Source organism: Haliaeetus albicilla, chromosome 22, assembly GCF_947461875.1.
Source record: "Haliaeetus albicilla chromosome 22, bHalAlb1.1, whole genome shotgun sequence".
Classification (NCBI taxonomy): domain Eukaryota; kingdom Metazoa; phylum Chordata; class Aves; order Accipitriformes; family Accipitridae; genus Haliaeetus; species Haliaeetus albicilla.
This window is the reverse complement of record NC_091504.1, coordinates 11,584,980-11,611,713: the sequence shown is the minus strand read 5'-3', so window position 1 is coordinate 11,611,713 and position 26,734 is coordinate 11,584,980. Positions and strand designations below refer to the sequence as shown.

At 35.4% G+C, this 26,734-nt stretch overlaps 1 protein-coding gene across 42 annotated transcripts in view; it reads right to left on the bottom strand.

The window, feature by feature from the left end:
• The window catches only part of RBFOX1 (RNA binding fox-1 homolog 1), a 1,354,570-nt gene that overhangs the window by 39,697 nt on the left and 1,288,139 nt on the right, over window positions 1-26,734 (bottom strand). For 38 of the 42 annotated variants that reach the window (XM_069809863.1, XM_069809866.1, XM_069809898.1 and 35 more), the window contains 2 exons: window positions 12,203-12,335; window positions 2,469-2,508 (listed from right to left, as the gene is read on the bottom strand). In XM_069809863.1, the coding sequence (XP_069665964.1) occupies window positions 2,469-2,508; window positions 12,203-12,335 (173 nt within the window). The remainder of the gene's footprint in view (window positions 1-2,468; window positions 2,509-12,202; window positions 12,336-26,734) is intronic. The other 4 variants (XM_069809864.1, XM_069809865.1, XM_069809861.1 and 1 more) reach the window with 1 other exon arrangement.

Sequence of the window (26,734 nt, the reverse complement as noted above, 5' to 3'; positions counted from 1 at the left end):
TCAAAGGCTATACTGATAGCTCGTTATGAAAAGATTGGCATGGTCCATATTACTGTTAGTACGCAATGTAATCATATCAGAATGAAACCCACTCTGATATACTTGTTAATGCATATTTTTGGTTCGGCTTTTCAGTACTGTGTTCCTTTTGTTTTGCTTCCTGTGGTATTTTTAAGGTTCCTTTCTCTCCAATCTACCATTAAAACCTATATTGTTTAATTTTTTTTGTTTGGGTTTTTCTTTTCACAAAGCATTTGTTCTTTCACAAAGCTTCAGCTCTGTACTTAAAATGAAAGCTGAGTAGAACTATGTCATAATCAACTGGGATTCAGTAAATAACTTGGTCCACTGCAAACTAACACTAAGAACTAATACATTGTGAATTATAAGGTTTCTTTTGATTTATGCCAGTTTTCTCTCTATCTCTTTCCCTTCCCTGCAAAATGTTTTATACGCAAGCAAGAACAAATGTGAAGAAAAATGAATTATAAAATAATAAGCTTTGTACATTATAAAAAAAAAATCCAGAAGAGTGTTTTAATTCTGTCAACTGCTCCAAAGGCAAATGTTCTGCTGCATTAAGAGAACTAAGAAATACAATCAGAAATACAAGGCTGCAACTGAGTGAAAACCAACGCACCAGTACAGTTATTCCAATTTCTAATGCACATGACTATTCCAGACAACTAAACTGAGGCTATATTAGAAATGAGTAATTTCTTCAGTATCCTCCTCATTGAAATCACTTTCCAAAAATGTTGAAGTCTGTTAGAGAGAGTGAGGCCATCTAAAAATATTATTGCCAATGAACAAAAGAGATATTCCTGTTTTTCAGCAGCAGTGGGTTCCAGAACTATGAACAGTTACATTAACTTTAGTTCCCACCTATACTATCACATTAAGGAATCCTGAGAAAGATGTCTTGTTGCCTTTCAGATTTTCAGGTTGGTAAACTGAGCAAAATGGATGTCACATTCCTTTGACAGTTTGAAGAAATATGAAAATTGGAAACCACACCTGAAGAAATTCCACGCTGTGCCATGTATGCTATATAGCTTGAAAATTCAGCAGCAATGTGTTTAGGTGAGATTAGAGCAGCATACTACACTTGAGTAAGCCTTTGGCAAATGGGTGATTCTTATGTGTTGTAAACAATATGTTACTGATAACATCACTAAGTACATAAATACATAGGGAGAGAATTTTAACTCATGCTAATTTATTTTAAATATATTTTTAATCTACACAAATGAATTTTCAAATAAGCATCAGGCTCTTTCTACCTCCATCAGAAAAACAAAACCTACTTCATCCATAAATTCAAATTGTTTTCCTTCTTTATATAAAATTTATTTTAAAAAATCTGTTCCTTTGGAAATAGTTCTAAAAGATTGCTGATAATAAATACAAGGAATGTTTTCTAGCACTACCTATTAAATTTTTAATATTCATACTGATTTCAACTCATCCATCTCTTTGTATCTCAACAGACACAGTACAACAGAAGTACAGGTAGGTTAGAGAAAGTTCTCTGGTGAAATAAAGGTGATACCTATAACTTAGGTCCAGATTGCTTTATCAAAATAATAACAAATGTGAACGATTACTGGAGTATCAGTAAAATATTTTCTATCTACACATAGGGTATAAGAATTAATTATTTTAGAACAGTGAAATTCAGCCTCAACCACCTGAAACCTCTTGCATACTCAGACATAAGTAGCCTCCCTGTATACATTCAGGGTAAAAATTTCAGTATTGGCAAAAAAAAAAAAAAAAAAAAGAAAATTTAAAAGGAAATTGGTGACCAATGAGGTGAAGTAGGTAATGATAGATCCAGCACTATAAATCCTTACTGACAAATATAACCACTTCTTATATCATGAGAAGTGTCTACCCGTTTTATTTAAATTGAAATAAGTGGATTTTAAAAGAGCAGATGGAAGTCTACTCAGATTACAGACAATAGAGAGCCATATCTTAAACTTACTATGTAATTAAGCTCTACTTATCACCATGGCACTTACATATACCCAATGTTGCCTGTATTTGGGAAATCTGTATCTCTCCATAAAGTATTTTCATAGTTCAGGTGTTAATAATACTCAGCTTGCCTTGATTTTTAAAAACGAGCTTTTGGGGATTTGCAGAAGAATGTTTCTGTTTTGTTTTTATTTTTCCTTTGAACTGCAATTTTGAAGGGAGACGCCCCTCCATACACGCACACACATTTTTCACATCTTTTTGCATTCATTCAGCATTTGATTGAAGAGTTAATTCAGCTCCACTGAACAATGATAGATGTAATGAACAGAAAGGTCTTCCAATGTGAGAGATATTCTTCTCAATTCTTTCTGACAGGCAAAGGATGGTAAATAGACAAAACAGAGTCAAGCTAGGCAGCAAACTTGTAAAAAGAATGACTCTGGTAATGTACAAGGACAGCATGCACATCAATGAATACTTACATAAATGTCTGCACCATAAAATCCATCCTGGTATACAACACTGCAAGGATGCACACACAAAGAAAAACATCCATATTAGTGCATTTCCACATGCAAATGCCACCAACCCCTGCACAGCTGAGGTTAGTCTTGTCACAAGAACAGAGGGAGCGGGGAAGGAAGGCAATCTTCACATTGGTTAAGGAGGTTGGTAGTAATTATCAGAAGTGAAACTGTACTGAATACATCATCTTATAAAGTATGCCAAATGCTTAGTCAAGGAGAGGCAAAGCATGGCAGGATTGGAAAATACTTTTGATAAGGTTTGGGGTTTTTTTTTTCTTCTTCTTTTCTAAGAAACCACATATTGGCAGCATCTTTTCTATAAAAATTTTCAGTGGGCCAATCTTACAATCAGTTTTAATAAGTTAACAAAATGCTATCTCTTAAACTACCACTTTCTTGTCCTGCAATTTTGTCAACCCTCTGAAACAAAGCAGTAGTTGTCACTACTTAGACGGAAAACAAAACACAGCATAAGTTTATATGGTGAGAGGAATATGTGAAATAACTATACTGGTGGTATTCTACCCATTGGGTCAAATCTCAATACGTCAACGTACACAGAGATGAGAGTATTCATAGCTACTGCACTGTTGGCTCAATACACATCTCCGATAGCGATAACAGGTCTGTTAAGAATGTCATGGCATTATTCTTAGGAAAAAAGTATTAACCTTCCTCACTTTATCATTTTACAACTTTGGCGAACATGCCAATAGTTCTGAGCTCCCCTGCAGTTTTGATTGGATACATTACTACTACTTATCTGGAAAAATGCAGTACCGTTATATTGCTGTTAACAGTTTACCCAGAGACTGCTGCAATTCAGCTAAGATAAATCATCAGTGTAAATAGTTCAAATTTTAGATTCTAAACCCTTCAGGAAAAATGACATAGTATGACAAAGATGGTTTAAATGATTACACTAGATAAAACTGGAAGTACACAACAGTGGCCTACCAATTACACACATTACGCAAGTCCTGCAATTTTACATTCGTTTGGCAGTTCCGCAACTTAAAATGGGTATTTCCAATATCAGAATCAACCCAAGCTGTTTCGAGAGCTAAATATGAGAGCACACAATAGGTCTTTTGCAACAATATTTTCAATTTAGGAATACTATTATCTGGAAATAATAGTTATTACCAAGTTGCTAGCCTAAGCTGTTTTGCAATTCCAACAAGAATTTTCATGTCAGAAATATAAGTGATGTATTGAGGTCAATGACCAAAACCCACAGGGCTGAGCTGGTATGTGTCTAAGTCAGAATCACTTGAGAAAATCATAAATATGCATACATGCACAGAAACCACATTGATAAAACCACATTGACGATAAAGTTTGCTATGGAATAATAATGTGTGAAAACTCGGCTCCACTTAAATCAGAGTGTCTACCATTTGCTTCAGTAAGGTCAGACCTTTACTCATCTATTTTTCTATTTATTAAGTCTGCAGAGTAAAATATGCCAAACCTGGTCTACACTGGTAGCTTTCAGAGAGCTTGCTATTTACATTGTAGCGTACCTTCATTTTGGGTTTGACATTCTGATTCTTTTAAAACATTACAAGTTTTTCTTATACCTGTTTGCATGTAAGAAATAAAACATTCCATGTGACTGCAAGGTTCAAGTACACAATCATGAACAACATGGAAGGAGTTTTATGGGATGATATACAAAAGATACAAAGTTTACTGAAGTTGGAGGCCCCTCAACCACAACCCTCAGCTCCTCTTATCTGTGTGCCACTCGTGCTGGGAGGAGGTGGAGGAGTTGGGAATGAAGGAGTGAAGTTGAGCCTGGGAAGAACAGTGGGGAGCAGGGGAAGGTGTTTTAGGTTCTGTCTTTGCTTCTAACCATCCAACTGCATCTTAATAGGCAATAAAAGAAATTAATTTTCAAGTCAAGTCTGTTTTGCCCGTGATGGCAATCGGTAAGCAATCTCCCTGTCTTTGCCTCAGCCCAAGAGCTTTTCCATCTTACTTTCTCCCCCTATACTCTTGAGGAGGGGGAATGAGAGAGCGCAGCTGGGTCAGGGTCTGGCAGCCAGCCAAGGTCAACCCACCACAGTAGAGTAAAACATACCATTTTCAATTATTATTAAACATTACTATTCAGAAAATAATGCTTTTGAGAGAATATGTGTCAGAAAGGAGACCTTTTTTCTTCCTCTTCTTGGTGATCTGTGGACATACAGCGAAGATGTCGCAAGACAAATAAGGGCTGATAGAATTTGAATTCCCAAGTGCGTCTCGTAATTTCCGGTAGGATACTTCATTCACCTAGGCCCTCCTTTTATATATAACGCGCAGTCATGTACTGACAGAAACTTATTTTGAATTCTAAAAATGCAACTGCTTGATAAATATTATACCGAAGGAAGTACCCAACACTAAAAAGAGACATGAATGCATGACTCCGTCATTAAACAGAGTTAGTATTAAGATGAAGCGACAGAATCAGGCAAAAGACTATATCCCAAGCAGGACAGGCACCATGAAAAGATATCAGTTGATTTTGTCTTATTTCCTCCATATGGTCTTGTAGTATGATAGTGATGTTAAATATAAAATCATCTGCTTCTTTTGAAGTTTGAAGAAAAGTAATTCTTCACACTTTCATAGATTTTTCAGAGAATATTTTCTCTATTCACTGTCCTTGTCACTTGTTGACTCCTGCGAGTGAATCTTACCAGAGGAGTCAAATGTATTTTCTAATAGCACCCTTCATCAGAAGGACAAAGCGTAAAACATCAAGAGCTATGTTTTGCTCTTGTGCTTTTCTTTCCTTCAGTATATAATTTTCCAAAGGGTAATTTGCTTGGCTTATCATCCCCTTTTCTCTCTCCGAAGCTGTAGGCAGAAAACAGATGATAAGTCTCAAGCATGGGAACAGACTGAATGCATCACACAGGGACCCATCACACCACAGCTCCTTTTACACTTTATATTCAAAAAATTGTCTTGGCAGACAGATAAATCTTGAGTTCCTTGTAAACCAACACAGGGTCTGGAAATAGCCACGTTACTGAAATCTGAATTACTTCACCCAGGAATGGATGATATGTTAATGCGCTACCTGGAGGCATTAAAATAAGAACAACAAATTTGGGGGACTTATTCAGTTGTATTTTATGATTTTATTGTGCTAAGGAAAACTCAGAGAAGAGAGAAATCTTGATTTAATAAGAAAATGTGCATCTAAATAACATCAGATGTGGCAATCATTTCCTGAAATTATTTTTCTATCAATATGAAACTCTTTTCTCACCAACTATTATACAGCTGCTTTAGCATGATTTTAGCTGCTGTATTTTAGTCTCTGTGTCTTATAATCATTTTTTGTAACTATATTAAGAAAACCTCTTTACTAGTTTAGATTCCACCTTTATAATATCCAGGGAGGAATACATCTGTCTTCATTATAATTTTTCTATCCTCATCTTTCAAAAGGATTGGGTTGGATAATCTATCAATGACATAAGAAGACAGTTCTTGACTGCACAAATCTTAGTTCAGTAACTTCATAGCAGCTGAGTATATATGGCCCTCAGCCATACACACAATCTGCACAAGTTAACATAAATAACCTAAGGCAGATTAAGTGCGTAGAGTATTGATTCAGTGTAACAAACAGGCATTACAATCATGATTTCATTCATTGTGATAGGAATCATGGTTACAGTTAGCTATTTTCTCTCCATAACAAGTAAGAGAAAGCACCCGAGGAACAAAAGTTCTCAGTTTTCTGATTGCTGGTAGTCACCTTCACTGTCCTATGCATATTTTCCAGTTTTGGGTCACCTTTTATATGAAGTCTTCATAAAACAAATAGTAGAAGAAACGCAACTACAACCTTATTTAAAATAAAACAAAGAAAAGACTGAGAATTAAAGTAACACCTTTTGACACCCTAATAACACAACTTTCACTGTTGTAAATACACAACGGAAACTCTTGTACGAGGCTCTTTCAACTTTTTAGAATGTTCTCTAATTCCAGGTTCTTGTCTTTCCAGTTTCAACATTTTCTGCAACGAACAAGTTATATTATCTGCTTTGGAAAATTAACTGAGGGCATTGCTGCAGAGAACAAAGCTGGAAGACATAAATCACTATGTGCTGGCAAAACACATTTTTTGTTCTAACAATTGCACATATATAGATATATATACACATATATAAAGCACAAAGTCCAATGTAAGAGGAAGTTTCTGTAAGCCCAAAGAAATGTATTGGAAAAGACCATAACCACCATAGTAGACGCAGTAGCTTATATTAATTATCCCTTTTTCTTAAATTCTGAATAAGATGTTGGAAAATAAAGCTTCTTTCTCATTTTGAATCTCTTAGAATGTAGCACTCCAAAACAATTATTTTAACAAAGGGGAGCAGATTCTGAATAGTCTCTGTTACTTCTCCACCACCCTCCCCAACTTCACAATTTTATTTAAGGTTGGGGGAGGAGGGATATTCTTCTTTTCAAAGAGAAAAAAAACATATCGCTATCCCCTGTTTTCCCAGGAAAGACACCAGAAGTGAAGATATGGACTGAAAGCTAATTCTCTGTTAGCTTCATCAGAACTGGAAGGAGCGGAGAGGACAAGGTCATCACACACCAAACTTGTGAAGAACTTGAGGCAAATGATGCTGGAATAGAAGGGCTTCTCATTAGTTTTACTAATACTGCTATCTACTACTAATATCTGCTATACTACCAGATATATAGTGACACGTGCTTTTCTTGACAGCAGTATAAAGACGGAACATCATATTCATGATGCTTTACTATTTGGTGAATGATTTTCAAGAATGCTGAGGTACTAGTTGCTGCAGAATTCAAAAGTGATTACAGGTAGCAAAATCAGATCACCTGCTTTCAGTAGTTTGCCAAAGAAAACAAAACCTGCTTCTTTCTCCTTTCTTTTGGCAATGTAAGTACTGCCAACTGCATCCGAAATCTGTCAGATGAGTACGTTTACTAGTAGTTTCTGCTTTATTAGGGCATTTCTTACACCATTAGTAGGCACTTTGTCAATAAAATAGATAAGCCTAGAAAGACACAAATCAAGCCAAGAAGACATTGGTTTTTACATTGACGTCTTTTTCTTTATTTTCTTTCTTTTTTTTTTTTTTATCGTTTAAAAATTATTTTGTACAAAACACTATCTAGTACCCAGAGAGAAGCCTGCAAGAAAGGTCAAAGAAGCAGTAAGCTCAAATCCTCCCACATGGAAGCTGCTCCAAGAAAGAAGGTCAGCTTAATATAGTAACTGCTTTTCTCCTCAACCAAGTCACCAATCTTTCTGTGAAGTTCCCGGAGCTCCCCTTGAGATAAGCAGGCAATAGCTCATAGCTCACAGCTACATTCTCCTATACGGACGGGCTCTGCTCTCCATGCACCTCTCATGCCATACACAATGTGACCATCTCTTGCCTCTCTTCCTCCGGCAGCACAGTGGTGAAGCTTAGCTCCCTATGCCATGTAGATCTCCAAACTCTAAATTTCAGCATTCAGTTTTCTCACACAAATGAAGCTTTACTCCCTCATTTCAGTTTCAGTAGATTTTTATGGTACACAAATGAATTATACATACAAAGTTATGAATAAGCTGCACATTGTAGTATTTCAAGGCATTAGAAATTATGCCACAGATACTAAAAATGAAGTATTTTCCTTGAGCTAATAAACAAGATGCTATCTCAAGGAATTAGTGAAATGCCTCACTCGCAAGTAAAGGATGCATTAATTATTTATGTAGTGCTACATATCTCATGAACACTGATTTCATTTTTAAATGACACATTTTAAAGCATGTGTGCTGTTTTTTGATTTATAAGACAACAATGGCCTTGAATATGGCAATAATCAACGATTTTCCTCAGACCTAGCAAAGTCTGCCATATTTGCTGTTTCCCAGTAACCATGAGGCACAGCAGAAGAGAGCTTTCCATGTGAATCACATGAACTTGTTTTGCCTAATGACCACAAGATCTTCCAGATTTCTTTACAGCCTGGGACTCATTTCCATTTCTTAACTTTGTTGAAAAACCCTTTCTAAGAAAAATGTCCCAGTTAGTATCAAACAGGACACCAGTGAACAAGAACAACGACAGATTCAAGGGAGACTGAACAGAAAGGAGGCTTTTGTCACAGAGCAGGGAATCCTGAGACAGCGCTGCTGAGATCAACACTAGTAAGCAGCATGTCAGACTAGTCTGAGAAATAGATGTTTCTAGCTTTACAGTTGATTTCCAAATTTAAAGAAAAATGATTCAGTTTCAGTTCCAAACCTTTGCAATATAAACAGGTAAGTGTGAAGAAGATTATTTCAGATCAAGTATTGTATTTGATTTTAGTAATAAGCTTTCTAAGGTTAATGAAATAAAAAGAAACTATGTAAAAGGTCCTTTCAAACCTCGGCTTTATATTTTACACTTACGTGTGGGTCCTTTTTTTAAAAAGAAAAGCACTATTTTTCTAACTAAATGTTGCTGGAATATAATGTAAATTTATAATTAAAATTACATATGTCATTATACATAAGAAACGTCTTTATTTTTTTTTAGTGATTAAAAATATTTTAGTATGAAACTGTTTGCTTGGCTCTAAGGCTGGGCTCCTTCCTTGAGAGAAAAATGAGAAATTGCTACTAAATGAATTGCAAAATATCATTCAAAGCTTTTTCATTTTTCTTATCAACAAATGACATTCCAAGTTGTTTGCTTCCTTCTGTAAGTTGATTCATTCTCTGTGATCTCTTTATTATCTCTGTAATTTTCCTTGACTCCTACTCCCATTGTGACTGAAAAAAACCATTCTTATAATTTATTTTCACTGATTAAGGATTTTTTCTGATGAAAATTTCTTTTTTCTTCTTTGATAGGTCAGAGTACATATTGGGTGAGCACAGAACAAAGCACTGCAAAGAAATTCCAAATTGTACTACTGTATCAGTGAAGTTACTAGCACAAGATCTAATAAACTAGGCCAAAGAAATTATTTCAGCATAAAGCTTTATTAATCCAACTGTGGATCAGTGCAACAGAGGTATGTATTATTTCTGCACTGATCCATGAATTGCAAAAGTTGGAAATTTGTTCTGTGCTTCGGAAAGCAGTGCCACCTTATAAAGCATAGGTGGATGGAGAAAATTAAACCTGACTAATATCTGAACTGAGATCTATCTATAATAAGATAAAGCTTACTAATTGAAAACTTTTGCAGAGTCAAATTGTGTTAGAAAACATACTGACTGGCAAGGTGAGCCCTAAATTACCAAGAGTTCATTCATCTCAGACAGCTGGAAGTCATCAGAACAATGAGAAGATGTGACTTCTTAGTGACGCAATGCCTGGCTCCCTCTGAAGTCAGCTTTAAGGACAGGTCATGAGGGTAATAGGTGAGATCTGTCCAGCCGAACTGTCCAACCATCCTGCAGAAGAATGTAAGAGTGCTGAGCTGACCTCTTGGAACCCAGTTCCGAAACACTGCTGAACCTGACTGCAGCGCAAAACTTCTGTATTAACTTACAACAGGAGTTCGCAATGCTTACACATCTAACTTACTAGCTAAAAATGCCAAAAGTAAGCAGCGCAATTACATGAGAATATAGATGTGTTACACTTGGAAATTTACTTCTTCCTGCTGAGTCACTGTACTAACTAAACTATGAAAATGTATGTAACACACACATCTGCACACAGAGCACCCACATGTGGCCCCTTAAATTAAAGAAAATTTTAGTTATTTACTGGTCTGAAAGTATTGACTTGTTTTGCAAATACTAACAAAAAAGTATTATCCAACTCAAAACCTGTATCACACATAGCTGGTATATATTTTCTTATATAACTTTATGACTTTGTGTTAAACTAAGGTATTATGTTCATGACATCATGAAACTGGTAGTAACCCATGTTGTTATCTCACTACATATTGCACTCTATGTTCAAATTTAAGAATTTCTTTTTAAACTAAGCAGAGTTGAAAAGAGTCCACTTTCCTTCTATGCAGCATCCATTTCGTAGCTGAGACATTCAGACAGAAATCAGCTCTTGCAGGGCATTCTAAACTTGTTCCCACCATTGTCATGTATAAATACCTGGCCTAACTCTAAATAAGAGTCTGGGCAACAGCAGAATAACTTTGGTGGGACACCATCCTTGTCCAAAGGTAACTCAGGCAATCTTCAAAAATCATGGTGTCTTCCTCCAGTAGTGGCAATACTGTTTTGCTTATTAAATTAATATTATTTTGCTTATTAAACTGCACAAAACGCTTAAAAAAATAGAATACACTTTTACAAAGTAACCTGATTCTGTGGCATCATTTTTATATTTATTTTTAGAGCATCTTAATTCTCAGAGGTAATAAATGCCCAATGTGAAGGAATGGTCAAAGTGCCTGTGTTAAATATCCCTGAAAATTTAGCTCAATGGTTGACTGACTAGATTAGCAAACTTGTCTAGAAAAAGACGCGCCTTTTGGCTTAATAGAACAAAGGCTTTGTGAGAACTGAGGGAACTAGTGAAGGGCACCCATCTTCTACCGTAACGAAGTAGGACGACAGGGTCTTGTGCTGCAAACTCCCTTACGAGGGGATATCCACAGAGAGAGCAGATGAGCTGCTGAACAGGATTTTAGCGAAGGCAGGGAGAGAGAGAGGCATCACCTTCACTCAAAGATTTTGAAAACCCTTCCTGACCCTTTCTCGGAAAGATCTGGTTGCTCTACAGAGAGGTAGTGGCATATCTGCTTCAAAATTTTATGACAAAATACTATTCTGGCCTGGGATCTGCTAAGTTTTCTGATTTTCCAAACTTCCTGGTTTCTTAATAGCTGAAAATCTTTTGACAAAGCTAGGGCTTTTAAGTATCATATGCAGCATACAAAACCTTTCTGTATCAGCATTTACATAGCTACAGAAGAATTTCTTTCTTCCTTCTTTCCCTCAAAAATATACCTTAAAAAAAAATTCTGAAATAACAGATTATTAAATTTCTAGAAATTATTACTATGAATTTCTCTCCTTTGTTCCTTAGTTTACTATTTGATTTTAGTGAATGTAGGTCACTGACAGTGAGATTTTAAGGTGTTATTTAAGCAAATATACTGAAAACCACGTGGCCCTGAGAGAAGCACCCCAGATTTCTATTGTGGTAAAGATGTCAACTAGAAGAACTAAATAAACTGCAATAAATTTTAAAAAAAACCAACCAACCAAAAAACCCCGAACAAGCAAAAAAATGACGAAAAAAGAAAAAAAAACCCAAACCACCCCCAAAACCAAACACACCACTAAGCCTTCAGGTCCAGAGACAACTTTCAGTGGATGATTTGAAGAAAAAGAAGTTAACTTGATCCAACCTCCTTAATAACCAGATGTTTGCAATCATCAAAAATATATCTTCAGCTGAAACAAATTCTCTGTTCCAAAGCATTCCGTTTCTAGGAGCATTTACATAACAATATGTGACATCTGAAATGTTTAAGGTCGCCAACCATGGCAGTACAAATTACAGTCATTTTTCAATACTCCGTGCAAGGTGCACCACTTCCAGCACCGGGACTGGTTGCATGCTGCGTTGGTTTCTGTGGTGAGAAACGATCAGCATGCACCACAGTCACAAAGAGTCTGTAGCCTTTGGAGATTCATGCTAATAGGTAAAAGGGGCCGATCTCCTTACCCGCCGTAGGCTGGAATTGGAGGAGGGGGGGCTGCTGCACGAAACGTGTTGTACACCGTGCGACCTCGGCCTCTTAGATGTGCACCTCTGTAAGCAGCAGCTGCAGTTGCAGCAGGGTAGGGAAATCCTGGCACTGTGAAGAAAAAAAAAAAAGAATGAATGGGAAAGATTCAGGTCAAGCTAGTCTTTTCAAACAAGGGGAATGTAGCAGCATGTTTGTGCTTATATTAAAGCTTGCCTGTAACCGGATGAGGGAGTCGCCTAATAAGTAAACTATTAGTCTTTTAACCAGAGGCCTCACCTTTTTACGCAAAATCTTTGGATGTGAACAGGAGACAGCAAACTGGGAATTTAGATGGCAGTATCATAGGTAGCTCTGATTCTCTTAGAAGTCACTGTTTAAAATAATGTTGACTGTTTCAGCCAACACTGCTACCAGGAGACTCTTGAGGTCTAAGTCACCCAGTTGAGGCTCAAATTGATAATGCCAGAGACATTTCCATCACATTAGTTGATCTGCCTTCAAAAGTCAGCCCTGCTTTTTGAGTGGAGATGAGATGTTAGACCAGGTGACCTCTAATGATCTAAATAATCCCGTGATTTTACCAATCGAACAGAGCTTTACTTTTGTTCAAAAGTTGATTATTAACTGGGTCTTAATTGGATGCCAAGGGAAAGAAAGACAGGGCAAGTGTTTTCTCCAATTTTGGGGGTGTGCCTTGTTTATAACAGTACCCATTATGCCTTCAAAGGCAAGACTTGCATAGTTTGGAAATATCTATCTGAATTCAGATAATATTCAGACCCAAGAGAAACAATTTAGACACATAACAAAGAAATTAACTCTGACATTTTTATATTGTCATTGCCACTAAGTGTAAACATTAATTACCATTCCATGTGAGACTTAAAATATTTCAATCAGAAATTGAACAGTAAAACAGTACTACTTAGAGATGTTTTTCTGTAAAATGTCTGTAAAACTTGTCTCTTCATAAACTTTTTAATTGAAAAATTAAAAAAAAAAACCCCAACTTTCCACTTTACTTTCTCCGCCAGTTTTTTAACCAATACTTCATTACTTCATCTCTCCTTTGTCCATCTATTGCTGGCCAATGTTAGAACAGGTATTTTTTGAATGAATTCATTAGTGAGACAGAGAAAATCAAATCCAGCTCTGTTGGCACTCAGGTTACTTCAGTTGTGGTTCACTGTGTTGAACTTTTTTCAGTATGTAAATAAGATAAAAGAAATAAATATTGCTTAGCAAAGCCCTAATAAGAAGCAAGAAAATGGAAGTAATGATGTATAAAAGGGTAAGCTTTTCAAGTCTGAAATATGAATTGATTTCAATCCACATTTGTCTTTCATCTGTTTTAGCATTAAATTTTAAAAGCAGCCTTAAATTTCAAAAACAAAATGAAAAATTCAGAACTTGTAGATGGTGCTGGCTGAAGACATGAAGGAAAATACTGTAATTACGGTGACTTGTCCATTATTGCCTTATTACTGTGGCTTTTGGGCTTTGCTAGGTCCCTCTCACTGACAAAAAGGTTATACAATAATTCTGCAAAGATTTACATATCTGTGATACAACATAATCTTATGGCAATACAAAATAAGTTAAAACAGTCTTTTTAAAAAGTGCAAATACCATATTTTTATTCCTCCTTCTGTAAAAAAAAAAATGCGTGTGAAAATCAGAATGATGAACTTACAGTACTCAGGATATTGTTGATAACTTTGCAATCAACTTTATTTATGAAGCCTTAAAGAAATAGAGTCATGGAAAGCATTTTTTTGGGGGGGGGGGGGCGGGGAATGAACATATATCTCATATACTTGAAATCTGGATGCTGTAAGTACTTTTGCATATGCAACAACATGGAATATTGAGCAGTATAAATACGGTAGTGCTAGAACCATGACCTACTGCTCAAACTATGTAACTTTTGTCCTTTTCCTGTCCAGGTAAACAGTCTTGCATACAAATTAGTACAATGTGCATACAAAAACGTAGATGATAATTTTCAGTGGACTGAAGATATAAGCAAACATAGTAAAAAGATCCATAGGCTGTGCTGTAGCTCCTCTGATAGAGTGGACTGTCTCCCCATACAAACAGATAAATAAAAGGTGTAAAGTTCTAATAAAATTTCATAGATGGAAGTTAGCAATACATGAGGAAAACATGAGGGTTGGACATCACAGCGTCATTGTTCACTTCTGTCCCTTAGAGAATGTATTTGTGAATGCAACGTGCTGGAGACTTCCTGCCTTGGCTTAAATTAGGTGATGCGGACAACATATATTTCAAACGGTCACTTATCTTAACTCTAATCATGTCTGTTACCTCTGTAAGAGAAACAATGAAGCGGACTAGCACTCCTCAGCATGAAAAGGAAGTGACTTCAGGAGCTATACCAAAGCTCCACAATCATGAATAATGGAGAAAATATGAGAAAAGGTGGCTCTTCACACAACTTCTAAATAAGCCACCATGGAACTTCTGCCACTGGATGTTATGAATGTTAAAAGTTTGAAAGTTTATATGATTGAAAACGACGAACAAACAGTTTCCCTACAGAGAAACAGTATAAAGACATCACCTCTGGTTTAAAAAACCACTCCAAATTGTAGAAAGCTAACAGAATGTTCAAAGAATTATATACCCACACACTAGCTCCAGTCCTACAACTTTTCTTTAGGCATCCGGCTTTTGCTCCTTTCCAAATACAGGGTATTGGACTAGATGGAGAACTAATCTAATCCAGTATGATTACCTCTGTTAAAAGAGCAATATTTAGCTGCAGTCTGCCTGCATTAGAGAAACGACTTCTTTCCACCTAGTAGACGGTCATTTCTAGAAGTAAGTTTCTCCAATAATTTGAGAGTTAATTTGTGCCTTTGTTTTTAATCATGCAAATAAATAAATAAAAAGTCTGGCCAGTATAAAGTGATATCTGAAATGGTGGATATCTTAAATGATAAACCTGAAGGTTGCTATTCTGTAGCTAGCTTTAAAAAACCTGTAGTCTTTAGGGACACTCTTAAACTGCCAAGATTAAGAGAAATTCCTCTGACCTAAAAGCCACTGACAAAAAATTAATGAAGTTTGACAACCTTTGAGCAGTTTGCACAACTTCCCCACTTACATGTGCAGCTATAGTTCTCTACATATTGATAGAAAACACACTTTCACAAGAAAAACAGAGGCAGTGGTAAAGAAAACCAAACCAATTCAAAAAAGCCTAAGCAATGTAAGGCGTGTAACAATGTTACATGCTTACAATACACGGTCTGGAAACTCCTGCTCCAAGATCTGTTTCAGCAATTAATTCTTTGTAATTAACATCTACGTTTGGCAATATTTAAAGCAGCTGTCTTCTTTCAGGGTCCTAGACAATCTTTCTGCTGTAAAATGTACTGTTTGAAATTAACTTACCAATTCCTCCATACAGCCACACACCTTATACAAGTGTGTGAAGAATAGACCTATATCTTGATTTTTCAGAAGAAATGAGTAAATATAGGCCTAATGAAAACCAACTGGAATTGTGCAGAAGTTGTACAGGAGACACTGAGGATATACCTCCGTGAAAGCATGAACTCCTAATGTGGTTTGCACGCCTTTTTTTCCATTGAATTGTACCATTCAATCCAGCTGTCACACAGACATATTAAAATATATATTTTGCAATAGTTGTGCATTTGTCCTAAATACTCTTTATTCTTCATGGTGGTGACACCTTGGAAAAAATTACAGGAAGGGCCACTGACCTTAAATATTTGACAGTGGATGGTTCTCTACAAAGAAATGTCACCAGAAAAGCAGTGTGCCCCCATCAATGAACGAGCAAAAAAACCATAATATATTTTTAAAAAATAATATTACTTTTTTATGAGAAAGAAGGCTTTCTTTTATGAAAGAGGAAAAACAGCTAGAAGATAGAGCTAGCAGGAAGAGTCACTTAGCCCATAAGTGTTTACCAAATCCAGAACCCATAATGGCGGTTCAGCATTGATGGGAGATGCTAAGACAAGACAGTGTTTTCTACCATTTTCAAAGGATCTGCAACACAAAGGATGTGTTAGAATTAAAAGCCTGAAGTACTGTAATTGTTTTGCTATGCTTGCCTTGCATTGTCTCCTGAATAAAATCACGAAGCATAAAATGTCTAGAGTAAAGCAAAACTCTGAAAAAGCTTGTAGAAGCAATTAGTAGAAGGTAGAGCAATGATTTGGAGTTCTGTTAGGAAAAGGATGAGACATGATCTTGGAAACTAAGTCTAAGAAATATGGAACCAAGAGTGGCAGTGCAAGGTCTTATGATCAAATGAGGTCTAACAGTACAGATTATATATAAACAGAATTATATCCTTCCCAAAAAATTGATTTGGGTCAGTCTGAAAATCAGAGTATCTGAAAACATGCCTTCTATTTCCAGGTAGTAATAGTAAAGATTAAGATTAGAGGTAAAATAATCAACAAGATCATGTCACCCTAGATCTGAGTTCAGGAAAAAAAAAAAAATTATGCTACTTCAGCGCAGCTGAGAAGTCACAGGGTTAGGAATATGTAATAACCACAGAATTTATTTTGCTACCAACTTTTTAATATCCTCACCCCAAAATAACTAGCAGAAGAGGCACCATTAGAACACAACTGAAGAATGGACTTCATAAAAACAATTTTATGAAAAGGGCTCTCTCATCAGGAAGTGTTAAGTGCTATTAACCAGCCCCAAAAGTAATGAATGTACTAGCCAGGAGGGGTAAAGGTTTTAATGACTTACAGTTTGTAGGTCAACCTTCCTTAGTGCCTCACTGCCAAACTGCTGAAACTCAGTCAGCGAAAATGCTATTGTAATGGGGTTGAAAATGTCTTTGACTTGCAGCAGGGAAGCATCTGAGTCCAATTCTAAGCAAAAGTACCTTAAATTTATCAAAGTAATTTGATGACTGGAATTCTTCCGACTGTGATAGAGAAAAGGCAGATTTCTCCAACTACACATCGGTGATATGAGGCAATAATACGAGGTTAAAAAGAAAAACTTTTCTAAGGACTATATATAATCAAATATCAAGCCAAAGAAACAATTTACATTTTCATCTAATAGCCCCATCAGTGCTATAGTTATTCATTCAGCTATTCAAATATGAATGAGACTACAGCGGCAACAACAAAACATCAGCTCCTACAGTGGAACTGCAATTTTACTTTTTCAAATTAAAAAAGAAGAGTGAAAACAGTATGCTGTGGAAGTGCTTGGCTTTGCTTAATATAATTATCCAAAAGCATACAAATCACCTGGTATTACAGCTTAAATGAAAATTTTTAAGGAACGTTATGTTGGTAAGATTCCTTCTTTAAACTTATTTGTTCTATTTTTATATTTAAGAAATACTTTTTTTTAAAAAAGTATTAGTACAATGAATATTGTCCAACAAGTTCTCTCTTCTGAATACACTTAGTAAACATAGAAGCACTGTAAGGGTATCTCCTTCATCAAACTTCAGTTTAGTTCTCAAACATGAAAACTGGTCAGCAAATTGCTACATTTAAGCAACTAAAAAGGCCTTTGGAATTAGCAGGATTCGTGTTAGCATATCGGTAAAATTTAGGTAACTAATGATTTCATATAGAAAACAAATATGAGCATAAGGAAGAGGAACTTAATCTCTGTGTTCACAGATGAAATTTAATCAAATCTTAATTTCTCCCAAAAGATGTAAAATAAGCATTGGATTTACTAATTTTTTATTAAATGAACATGACAGGTAGGTGCACTTTCTAGGCATCATATCTCAACATATCCCTTGGAAAACAAAGGCTGAAGGAACAATGACAAAGCTTGAGTTCCCAAAAGGATGAATATAACCTAGTAAAAAATACTTAAGGGTTATACACTGTGTATTAAAGTTTTAAAGCTTTGGGATAGATGGAAGAGAAGCAGATGCAAAAAACAACAGGGGGCAGATTTTGTATCAAAGCCATAAAAATATACAGCCATTTTAATGGGCAATTATTCTTTGCATTTGTGCTGTGGTTTGAATTTGTATGAGAGTGCCATATGCCTCAAGAAAGGTGTGCCATCAAAATGGATGAACGAATCTACCTCTCATCACTCCTAAGCTCTCCTTCTTTGTGCAGACTATCAGGTCATCTGCCATCAAGAGTTTTCAAATGTTTTATGGTGAAGAATTTTAATGTTACGCCATGTTTGCATCAGTTTACAGCTAATTTACTGCAACACAGTTTAACTGTTAGAAAGGCAGGGAGACACATTTACATTATTCCATTCCCATAGTTCAGGAGGTATTCCTTATGAGGGAAGGCTAAGCAGAATAATCTATATGATATTATCTGAAATTCCAGGAACAGAATCAGGAGTTTATCCCAATGTAGGCTGTGTAGTAAGTTTTCACTTCACAATTATAGTAATAAGTAGTATTACTTAGCATTCTTTGTAAGAATTATAAGAACTGTGTTAAAGAGGATGTGTGCAGATCTTTGCATTTAAATACACAGTCCAAAATACAGTGCAAGTAAAATTTAAGCTCTGTTACTACAGATTTTAACATAAAAAGGCTTTTATATTTTATATACATATATGGATTCTTAAAATTTCAGGGTAAAAAAAATCTTCAGAAAGTTCACAATGTTTAAAAATAGTAAGCTGAAAATACATTTTTTCACCTGTCACTTTTGTGAGATGATTGTCCCTGCGATCTAGTTGTGAATTAACTTAATCCAAAGGAAATTTGCCATATATGTCAAATACAGTCAGAACTGGTCACCTCTATTTATTTAATTCACAATCTATTTATTTTTTGAAACACACTTAAAGTCAGTGTGACAATAATTTCCTTACTATTGCACAAAAATATATGTCAGTATTAAACACTGTTGTTTAGGAATGAATAAATCGGTATTTTGGACAAACCATTACTTATAGGACATTCTCATTTGAAATGCATTGAAAAGGAAAACAAAAATCTCTAATTAATGTACAAGCCTAATCACCATTCTCCACATGGAAGAGTAATTTTTCACTGTTCATTTGCTCAGTGTAATCTCAAAACTGACATAACAGAAAAGCAATGGCCTATAAATCTGCTCTCATTTGTTTCTTTAATATTCATATTCCACTGAACTACAGCTGCTTGTTGCTGCAGTCTATTACAACATGCAAAACTGTCGATAAAAATATTATGAAAGGCAAGATGTGTTTCTTCATGGCTCTGTGTGCCATTTGTTTTGAAAAAAACAACAATAAATGACTCATGGATTGTCTTTTAGTTTGCTGCACGCTGGGCGATTAGTGATTAATTACCTTGCTGCAAATTGACACGGCACAAGGAAATTGACACAGCTCTGATTAATTAACTTTTTATGTCAGACAGCGACTTATAAAGCACTGCGCACTGTAATTGAATCCCTTCACACAACACTACTGCATTAAGTTTCCAGTCAAATCCAAATTAGCACCAAATTTTACATAAATTTGGTGAAACTTTTTATAACAAGGTAGACCCTGAAAGGTTACATAAATATTTTTGGAAAGAGGACAGACAGCTTCTTTAAGACACTGTTTTCAACTATTTCATCCTCAGACATATGAAAACCAAGATTTGTTAGATTTTTCCATACCAAACCATCAACAAAATCAAATGCACTCAAAAAACATGCATAAAATATTTCAGTAAAAAGCAACCTCCTATTTAATGTGCTCATTCTTATGTTAAATTGTAGGAAGACACTTAACTGTTCCAACAAAACTTCTTACTTGGTTAACTTTAGCTTAAATTTGCTTCCAGATCTAATTGATCTACTATTTCAACAATGACTTGCATATACTGAATTCACACTTAAGTTTTCTTTATACTTATTTTCAGTATATAGGGAATTATTCTTTTCCTCTGCTTCCCTTTGTTTCATCTCCTCTAATATACAAATAAACAAACCACCATTAGTTTCTATATGTATTGATACCATTATATGCCAGGAATTTACAACCTTAGCAGCAAAGTCTTGATGCCAAAGCCTGGAAACTGTCTCATATTTTGTCTAAACTTTTTCACTGTGGGGGTGACTGAGCACTGGCAGAGGTACCCAGAGAGGCTGTGGAGTCTCCATCCTTGGAGATATTAAAAACCTGTTTGGATGTGGTCCTGGGCAGCCTGCTTGAGGTTACACTGCTTGAGCAAGGTGAGTGGACAAGGTGACCTCCAGAGGTTCCTCTCAACCTCAGCCATTCTGAGATTTGGTCATTTGGTGATTCTGTCATTATCGGAAATTCCCATATATCTCATCCTTCTTTTACTGGGCTATATATGCAGCCACCTGAAACCTTCAGACATCAAGGGATTTCTCTTAACACACAGAAGAAAATGAAGGATGAGGAGGGATTAAAAAAGACCAGAGAAGAAGATTTAGATTTTTTTTTGTAAAGCTATATAATTACACCAGCTTACAACTTTGAATAAAAAAAATGCTATAATTGGTGGACAAATTACTTAGTGTACTTAGTAACAAAATAAGAATACTGCATAGTTGATGTTACAAAGAACACAAATAGTTGATATACAAAGAATAGTTGATTTTTCACAAAAGAAATGACTAACAAACAAGAAAAAGCTCAGTAGGTAAAAACAAACAACAAAGCAACTAGGCCATAAAGGAAAAGAAACAGTAGAGATCAAAGAAGCCACATCTGATCTTAAATTAAAGAACAATCTTCAAATACAGATGATCAAACTGATCAATAACTTGTCTTGTGTTCCTAGTTGTTGGACATCTAAAAGCTCCAAGCAAATGGAAAAAGTCCCCTGTGTCTAGCTAAACACTGTTTCTGAGACAAAGTAAAAGGGACATGGCTCTGGAAAACTAGATGAAGAGTAGCACTACTATAAAAAAGATGACAAAATTTCGCAATTTGAATGTTTATGAAAGCCAATTATGTGGTGACAAGAAGTTCTGTCTGGATGACACAAGGATTACTAAAACTCAACAGAATTATTAAACTGTAAAAAAGAACATTGTCAGAATGTTGTTGGGTTGGGAACAATTTAGGCAGGAAGTGACTGAGGAAAAAAACAGCTATTAACCTAATCCAATCCATAAGGGAAAAAAACATCAAAACAAAGATTTGCACCTGCAGAGTCATATAGATATTAAAAATGTTAATTCCTCAAAAGTACTTACTATTTGTGAAATTCAGGTTGAAGAATTTTGCTGTATGCAACATGGTTTTAAGCGCCATGATTTAATAACAACCGTCACACAATGCAAGAAAGAGTGACACTGAAGTAAGTCTTTATTTGAAAGCAAATCTTACAGACTAAGCTGAAAACCACAAAATTAACAACTTTACATCTGACAGACAGAATGATTTGAGATGTATAGTCAACTGTGAGTGCCTACCTACTAAAAATGAGTTACACAGCATCTAGAATGCAAAACTAAGGAAACATCAGGAGCCTGCACCTAGGACTCTACACAAAGGATCTTACGTACAATAACATCATAGATTATGATGCAAACAAATACTAAATGTAATTCTCACTAATTAGCTGCATAGTGAGAGCAGTAAGTCCAAACAATCCTATTGTCCTAGCTCACTGGTTAGTCACGAGCACTGCCAGTGGCCAAGTGCCATACCTCCATTAACAGGAAAGCACTAAGTTAAGACATGAGATGCCCAACTGTCCTTGGTCAAATATAATTTTTATTATTTGAACTAAAGGACAAAGATACTGTCCACAATTTACTATTAAAAATGTAATGCACACCTTTCTAGTCATTTCCCACTACCCAGGTGTAGGATGGTATAGAAGTTAAAAAAAGTCAGTGGCACACAATTCAGGATATGTCTATCTTTATAAAACTCTTAAGCATGCTAGTTCAGACAAACTGCACCATCACTAAACAGATTAACAGAAGAATGAGTATAAACAGCAAGGTACTTAAAAACAGATTTGCAGGAGTGAAATGAAACCCATGTTTACAGATTCTGGATGACTACAATACATCTTACTGATGACTTATTAGTCACCATTTAAAATACTGATAGACAGAAGGTAAGAGGATAGTTATCCTGAAAATAGTTACAGAAGGGAAATATACAGTGCTGTAACAAGAATTTCAGGCAATGCTACCAAAAAGCCCCAAAGAGGTTCACTTTACAGTTTAAAAAGGCTGATACTTAAATCCAGAATATAACATAATACATATAGATATAATTTACTCAATTATGTTAATTTTGTATTATCTTTATAACTATCTGACTTAGAAGTCAGTGGAGTTATCCTCCATTCAGATTTGTGTAACTTTGTTCAAAGAAAGGTCCAATACAATGGACCAAAACAGTGTTTAAAACCCTTCTAAAGACATTTCAACAAGAGATGACATCAATATGTTTCTCTGGAAGCAATACATAATTTTTCAACCTTTTACACTTCTATACATGGCGGGGGGGGGGGGAAATTATGGAAATAAATTAGTGAACTTCCCTTCCTACTTATTGGTATCTTCCTTATTTAAAGTTTCACGTAGACCCACTATATTTTAACATACAGACCAGGAAGGGCACTTTTCACATTATTCCTGGGTTACTACCAGGTGATTCTCTTTCCTTTATAAATAAAGGCAATTAATTAATTCAGGAAGCACATTAAAAGACAGTTTGACCCCTAAATGTTCAGTAATGAGTTTTTTGTAGCCTGGAAATGATACGTGTGATTGGTGCACGCAGATGTATGGACATTTCCCTTTGGGCAGGATTTTTGCACTGTTTCATTCATGAATCTCAGTCCTACAACGGTTAAGTTGGCTTAATCACAGAACTCCTTTGCAGGGTTACTCTACTTTTTTCCTATGAAACAATAAAAAGCAGACAAAACCACAAACATGTAAATACAATCTACTAATATATTTTTTAATTGTGATGAAGTGACCTGCCATTCCATTTTAGTTTAAGAGAAATTAAAAATCGAGTTTGCAGAAACCTTTTTACATTTAATTCACAAACACTGTAACATAAGCAAATTATTTATACCATATGAATACTCATTCTTTAAACTGTTCCTGACCCATATACAAATTCAAAATGGCAAGCTTACTAAACAGTCTCTCCCTTACCAATAACAGCAAAAACACAACACATAAATTAAGAAAAATTACAACAATAAAATCAGAACAAATTAATCATTGATGTCATTACAATAAAGCATATGTCCATTTGGATTGAATACTGTCAGTCATGTCTTACATACAAAACCCAGAAAAGGATATACTAAATGCCAGGAACACCTACACTTCAGTTGCTTGGAGTCTCAGGGTAATACTATCATAAGACTATCATCATTACAATATAATTTTCAGGTAATTACATGTGTCCAACAGATTAAACCTGACAAAATCAACTGAATCAAGGTTTCTAAACTGAATGTTTCCACTAATGATCCTGCTCAGAAGCGCACTTTAAATCACCTTTTGAAAATTTCTATTTTCCCCATGTAATATTTGTGGTACTGGAAATATCCCTGAATATAATAGAAATGTCAAAGGTCTTACTTCAATCCATTAGTAATGCCACAGAAAAATAAAACCTGGAATGTCTTCGCTGAAACAAGAAACATGAAAATAGTTTCATACAGCATTTTTTAGGTAGTTTACTAATATTTATAAGTTAAGGAACCTACTTCTAAGGGAGGATATTCAAGAGACATATTGAATAGACAGGCTTTACTTATTTTTCATTTCTGTAGCACAATGAATCCTCAGATAGACTATCGGATGTGGTATTTATACTTAGTATTTACGATTTTCCTTATTTATTCCATGCATAGCAACGAAGTCTTGAACTATCCTCCACCTATGAATCAAAGCAAAATACCCACAGGAAAAAAAAATAATTTTTTTAAAAACAGTGCATGTGTCTGTCATACATACGTGTTGGTAAGTTTTTAATAGAGAACATATATAAAAAGCAAAATTCCCATATTATGTAATTAATACTTTAAGCTTCTGCTATAGATTTTCCTTCTCTCCTGGCATATAAAACATAACTTTGGATCAGTAGGATTATTAGGATAATTTAGGAACATTTCAATGCCTGCTCTGAAGTAATGGAATCTATTTTCCTGATTTGCTTTAAAAGAACTTGAGCATTAAAAATATTTCTTGTCAAAAATATTACAGGACCAAAGGTTTCCAGGGAATATTCTGAAAGAACTGCCTTCCCACCTTTCAAAAACATCTCATCTTTGCCTTGTTGTTTTCTGGTTGCTCATAAGCTAAAATCCCAGGGCAACATAGTTTATTGTTTTAATATCTGTCTGACGCAAAGCAAAAGTATTCTCTGGTGAGTGCTTATCTGTCATATGTACTTCTGTGAAAGGAATATCAAGACAAATAAGATGTTCTAGGGCATATCATGGGATTATGAATTTGGCACTGACTGAATTCTGTTTAAAAATAGTTGAAATAAATACAAAAAATATCTACACTGATATTTTGAGGATGGGAACTTGAAGTGCATTGGGGTTTAAATATTTTCATTATAAAGGGTTTATACTATTTTAGTATGAATAGAGAATGAATACTCAAGTCCATAAATGGGACAGACAAAACAAGAGGAAGAAATATTCATAATTGAAACAGTTAAAACAGTACAATTCTATTCTAAGGATACAATGGTCTGTGAACTTACTTTGTATTAATTAAACTCAATGTAATGGCATTTTCTATATTGAAATGAATAACCAGTGATCTGGAAATTCATTTAGACCATTAGGTTAATTACAGAAACTGATGGAAGTTTTATCAGACAATTACTATTAAAGAACATGAACAATGTGGGACAGATTTATAAGCATTTGTACCACCTCAATCATTTTTGCTGAATTCCACCACCACTCCTTACAAAACTGTAATCAATATATCAATTAAAAAACGGGCCATCAACTTCATTTGCCATTGAGTATGATAAAATAAAATACATTAATCTCTGATTTCTGCATGTTCGTATTTTTTCCTCCTTTTAATTCTATCACTTTATTGCAATATGAAAGATTTATTTATTTTGAATAAAAAAAGAAAATTTATGGAAAAAGAGCATGTACATTTTGAAGCTGATAAGCATGCTTGTTGAAGATAAAACCACTCTAACATTTAGAAAATGTAAGCCCAAACTGACATCAGTTTAAAATGTACTCATTGAAGTCAAGGCAAAATTCTTTTATGGACATGCAAAACATTTGGGAAATACAGGCATTCACATGGGCATCATTCTGAACAAAGGCATGCAGCAATTTACTATTTTACCATATATGTGAGCTATTCGGTCCCGTGAACTGTCCCTTTAATACTTGCTTAGAAAAATCTACTAATAGTTACACATCTGATAACTCAAGTATCTTTATTTTCGCTTGGTGCTAAAATAAAGCCTAAAAGTTACAAAGATTAACGCTCTGATTTAGACTGTGAAAAATATTTAGCTGCCTTTGAACCTTCATTAAAATTCATAGTCTCTCTCCCATTGCCTTCCATGGGACCTGGGTTTGCACAACTGTCAATTTTTGAAAAATGTGATGCACAGCTTTAGGCTGGCTTCCTCGCCACACCAGCTAGTGCTTAGCGAGCCCAAGAACGTTGATTAGTTATTCCAGAGCACAAAGAGGTTTTCTACTGGCAGGTGCATCTCCTTTTCCATCCCCTGCCATGACAGGGCAAGGGAGGTTCTCAGGAAAACAGAGCCGGGCTCTTCACAGAGGCACACACTGGGAAGACAGAGACAACAAACATAACTTGAAAGAAGAGAGATTTCCACTGTTCAGACATTCACGCCCTGGAAGAGGTGACCCGGAAAGGTTGTGCAGTCTCCATCCTTAAAGGTGCCCTGGTGCCACCTGGTCCTTCCAACCTGCATTATTCTATGAGACTATGATTTCACCTCTTCCTCCTTTCCCGTGTTTTGGCTCTCATTAACTTCTATTTCATTCACATTTTCAGGCACTCGAAAAATGGGGAAAATAGGCACTAAACAGCTTTTAAAAGTCCTTGCATCAATTCAGATTTGTATTTTTGCCTTTTTTAACCATACATACCCAGCTATATTACTGTCCTTTGTAGAACAATGATACAGATATTCAGTGACAGAACTTTTTTCTTCTTTTGAATCTTCCTTTTGTCCAGCAGGATCTTAATATTCTCATGGATCCTATTCTCGAGTGGCTTCAACTTGGAAAAGTTCCAAAATTTTTCTTGATACCTTTCCTATTTAATAGTAGATACAAATTTCTTCAGGATTTTAAAAGTTCCTGTGGAAGAAACTAGTCTAAAGAAGTGGGGGCAAAAAAAGACTGTCAGTTATGTGCAGCCAAACTGTTTGATTTACAAAGTTTCGGTGAGGTATCATGGGCCTCCAGGAAGCTTCCAGTGAATGCTTGCTTACTTGCTGGGACTTGGTGTACTCTAATCTTTACTTTCTGGGTATATCTCCTTCGACACTTGTCTACATTCTACATT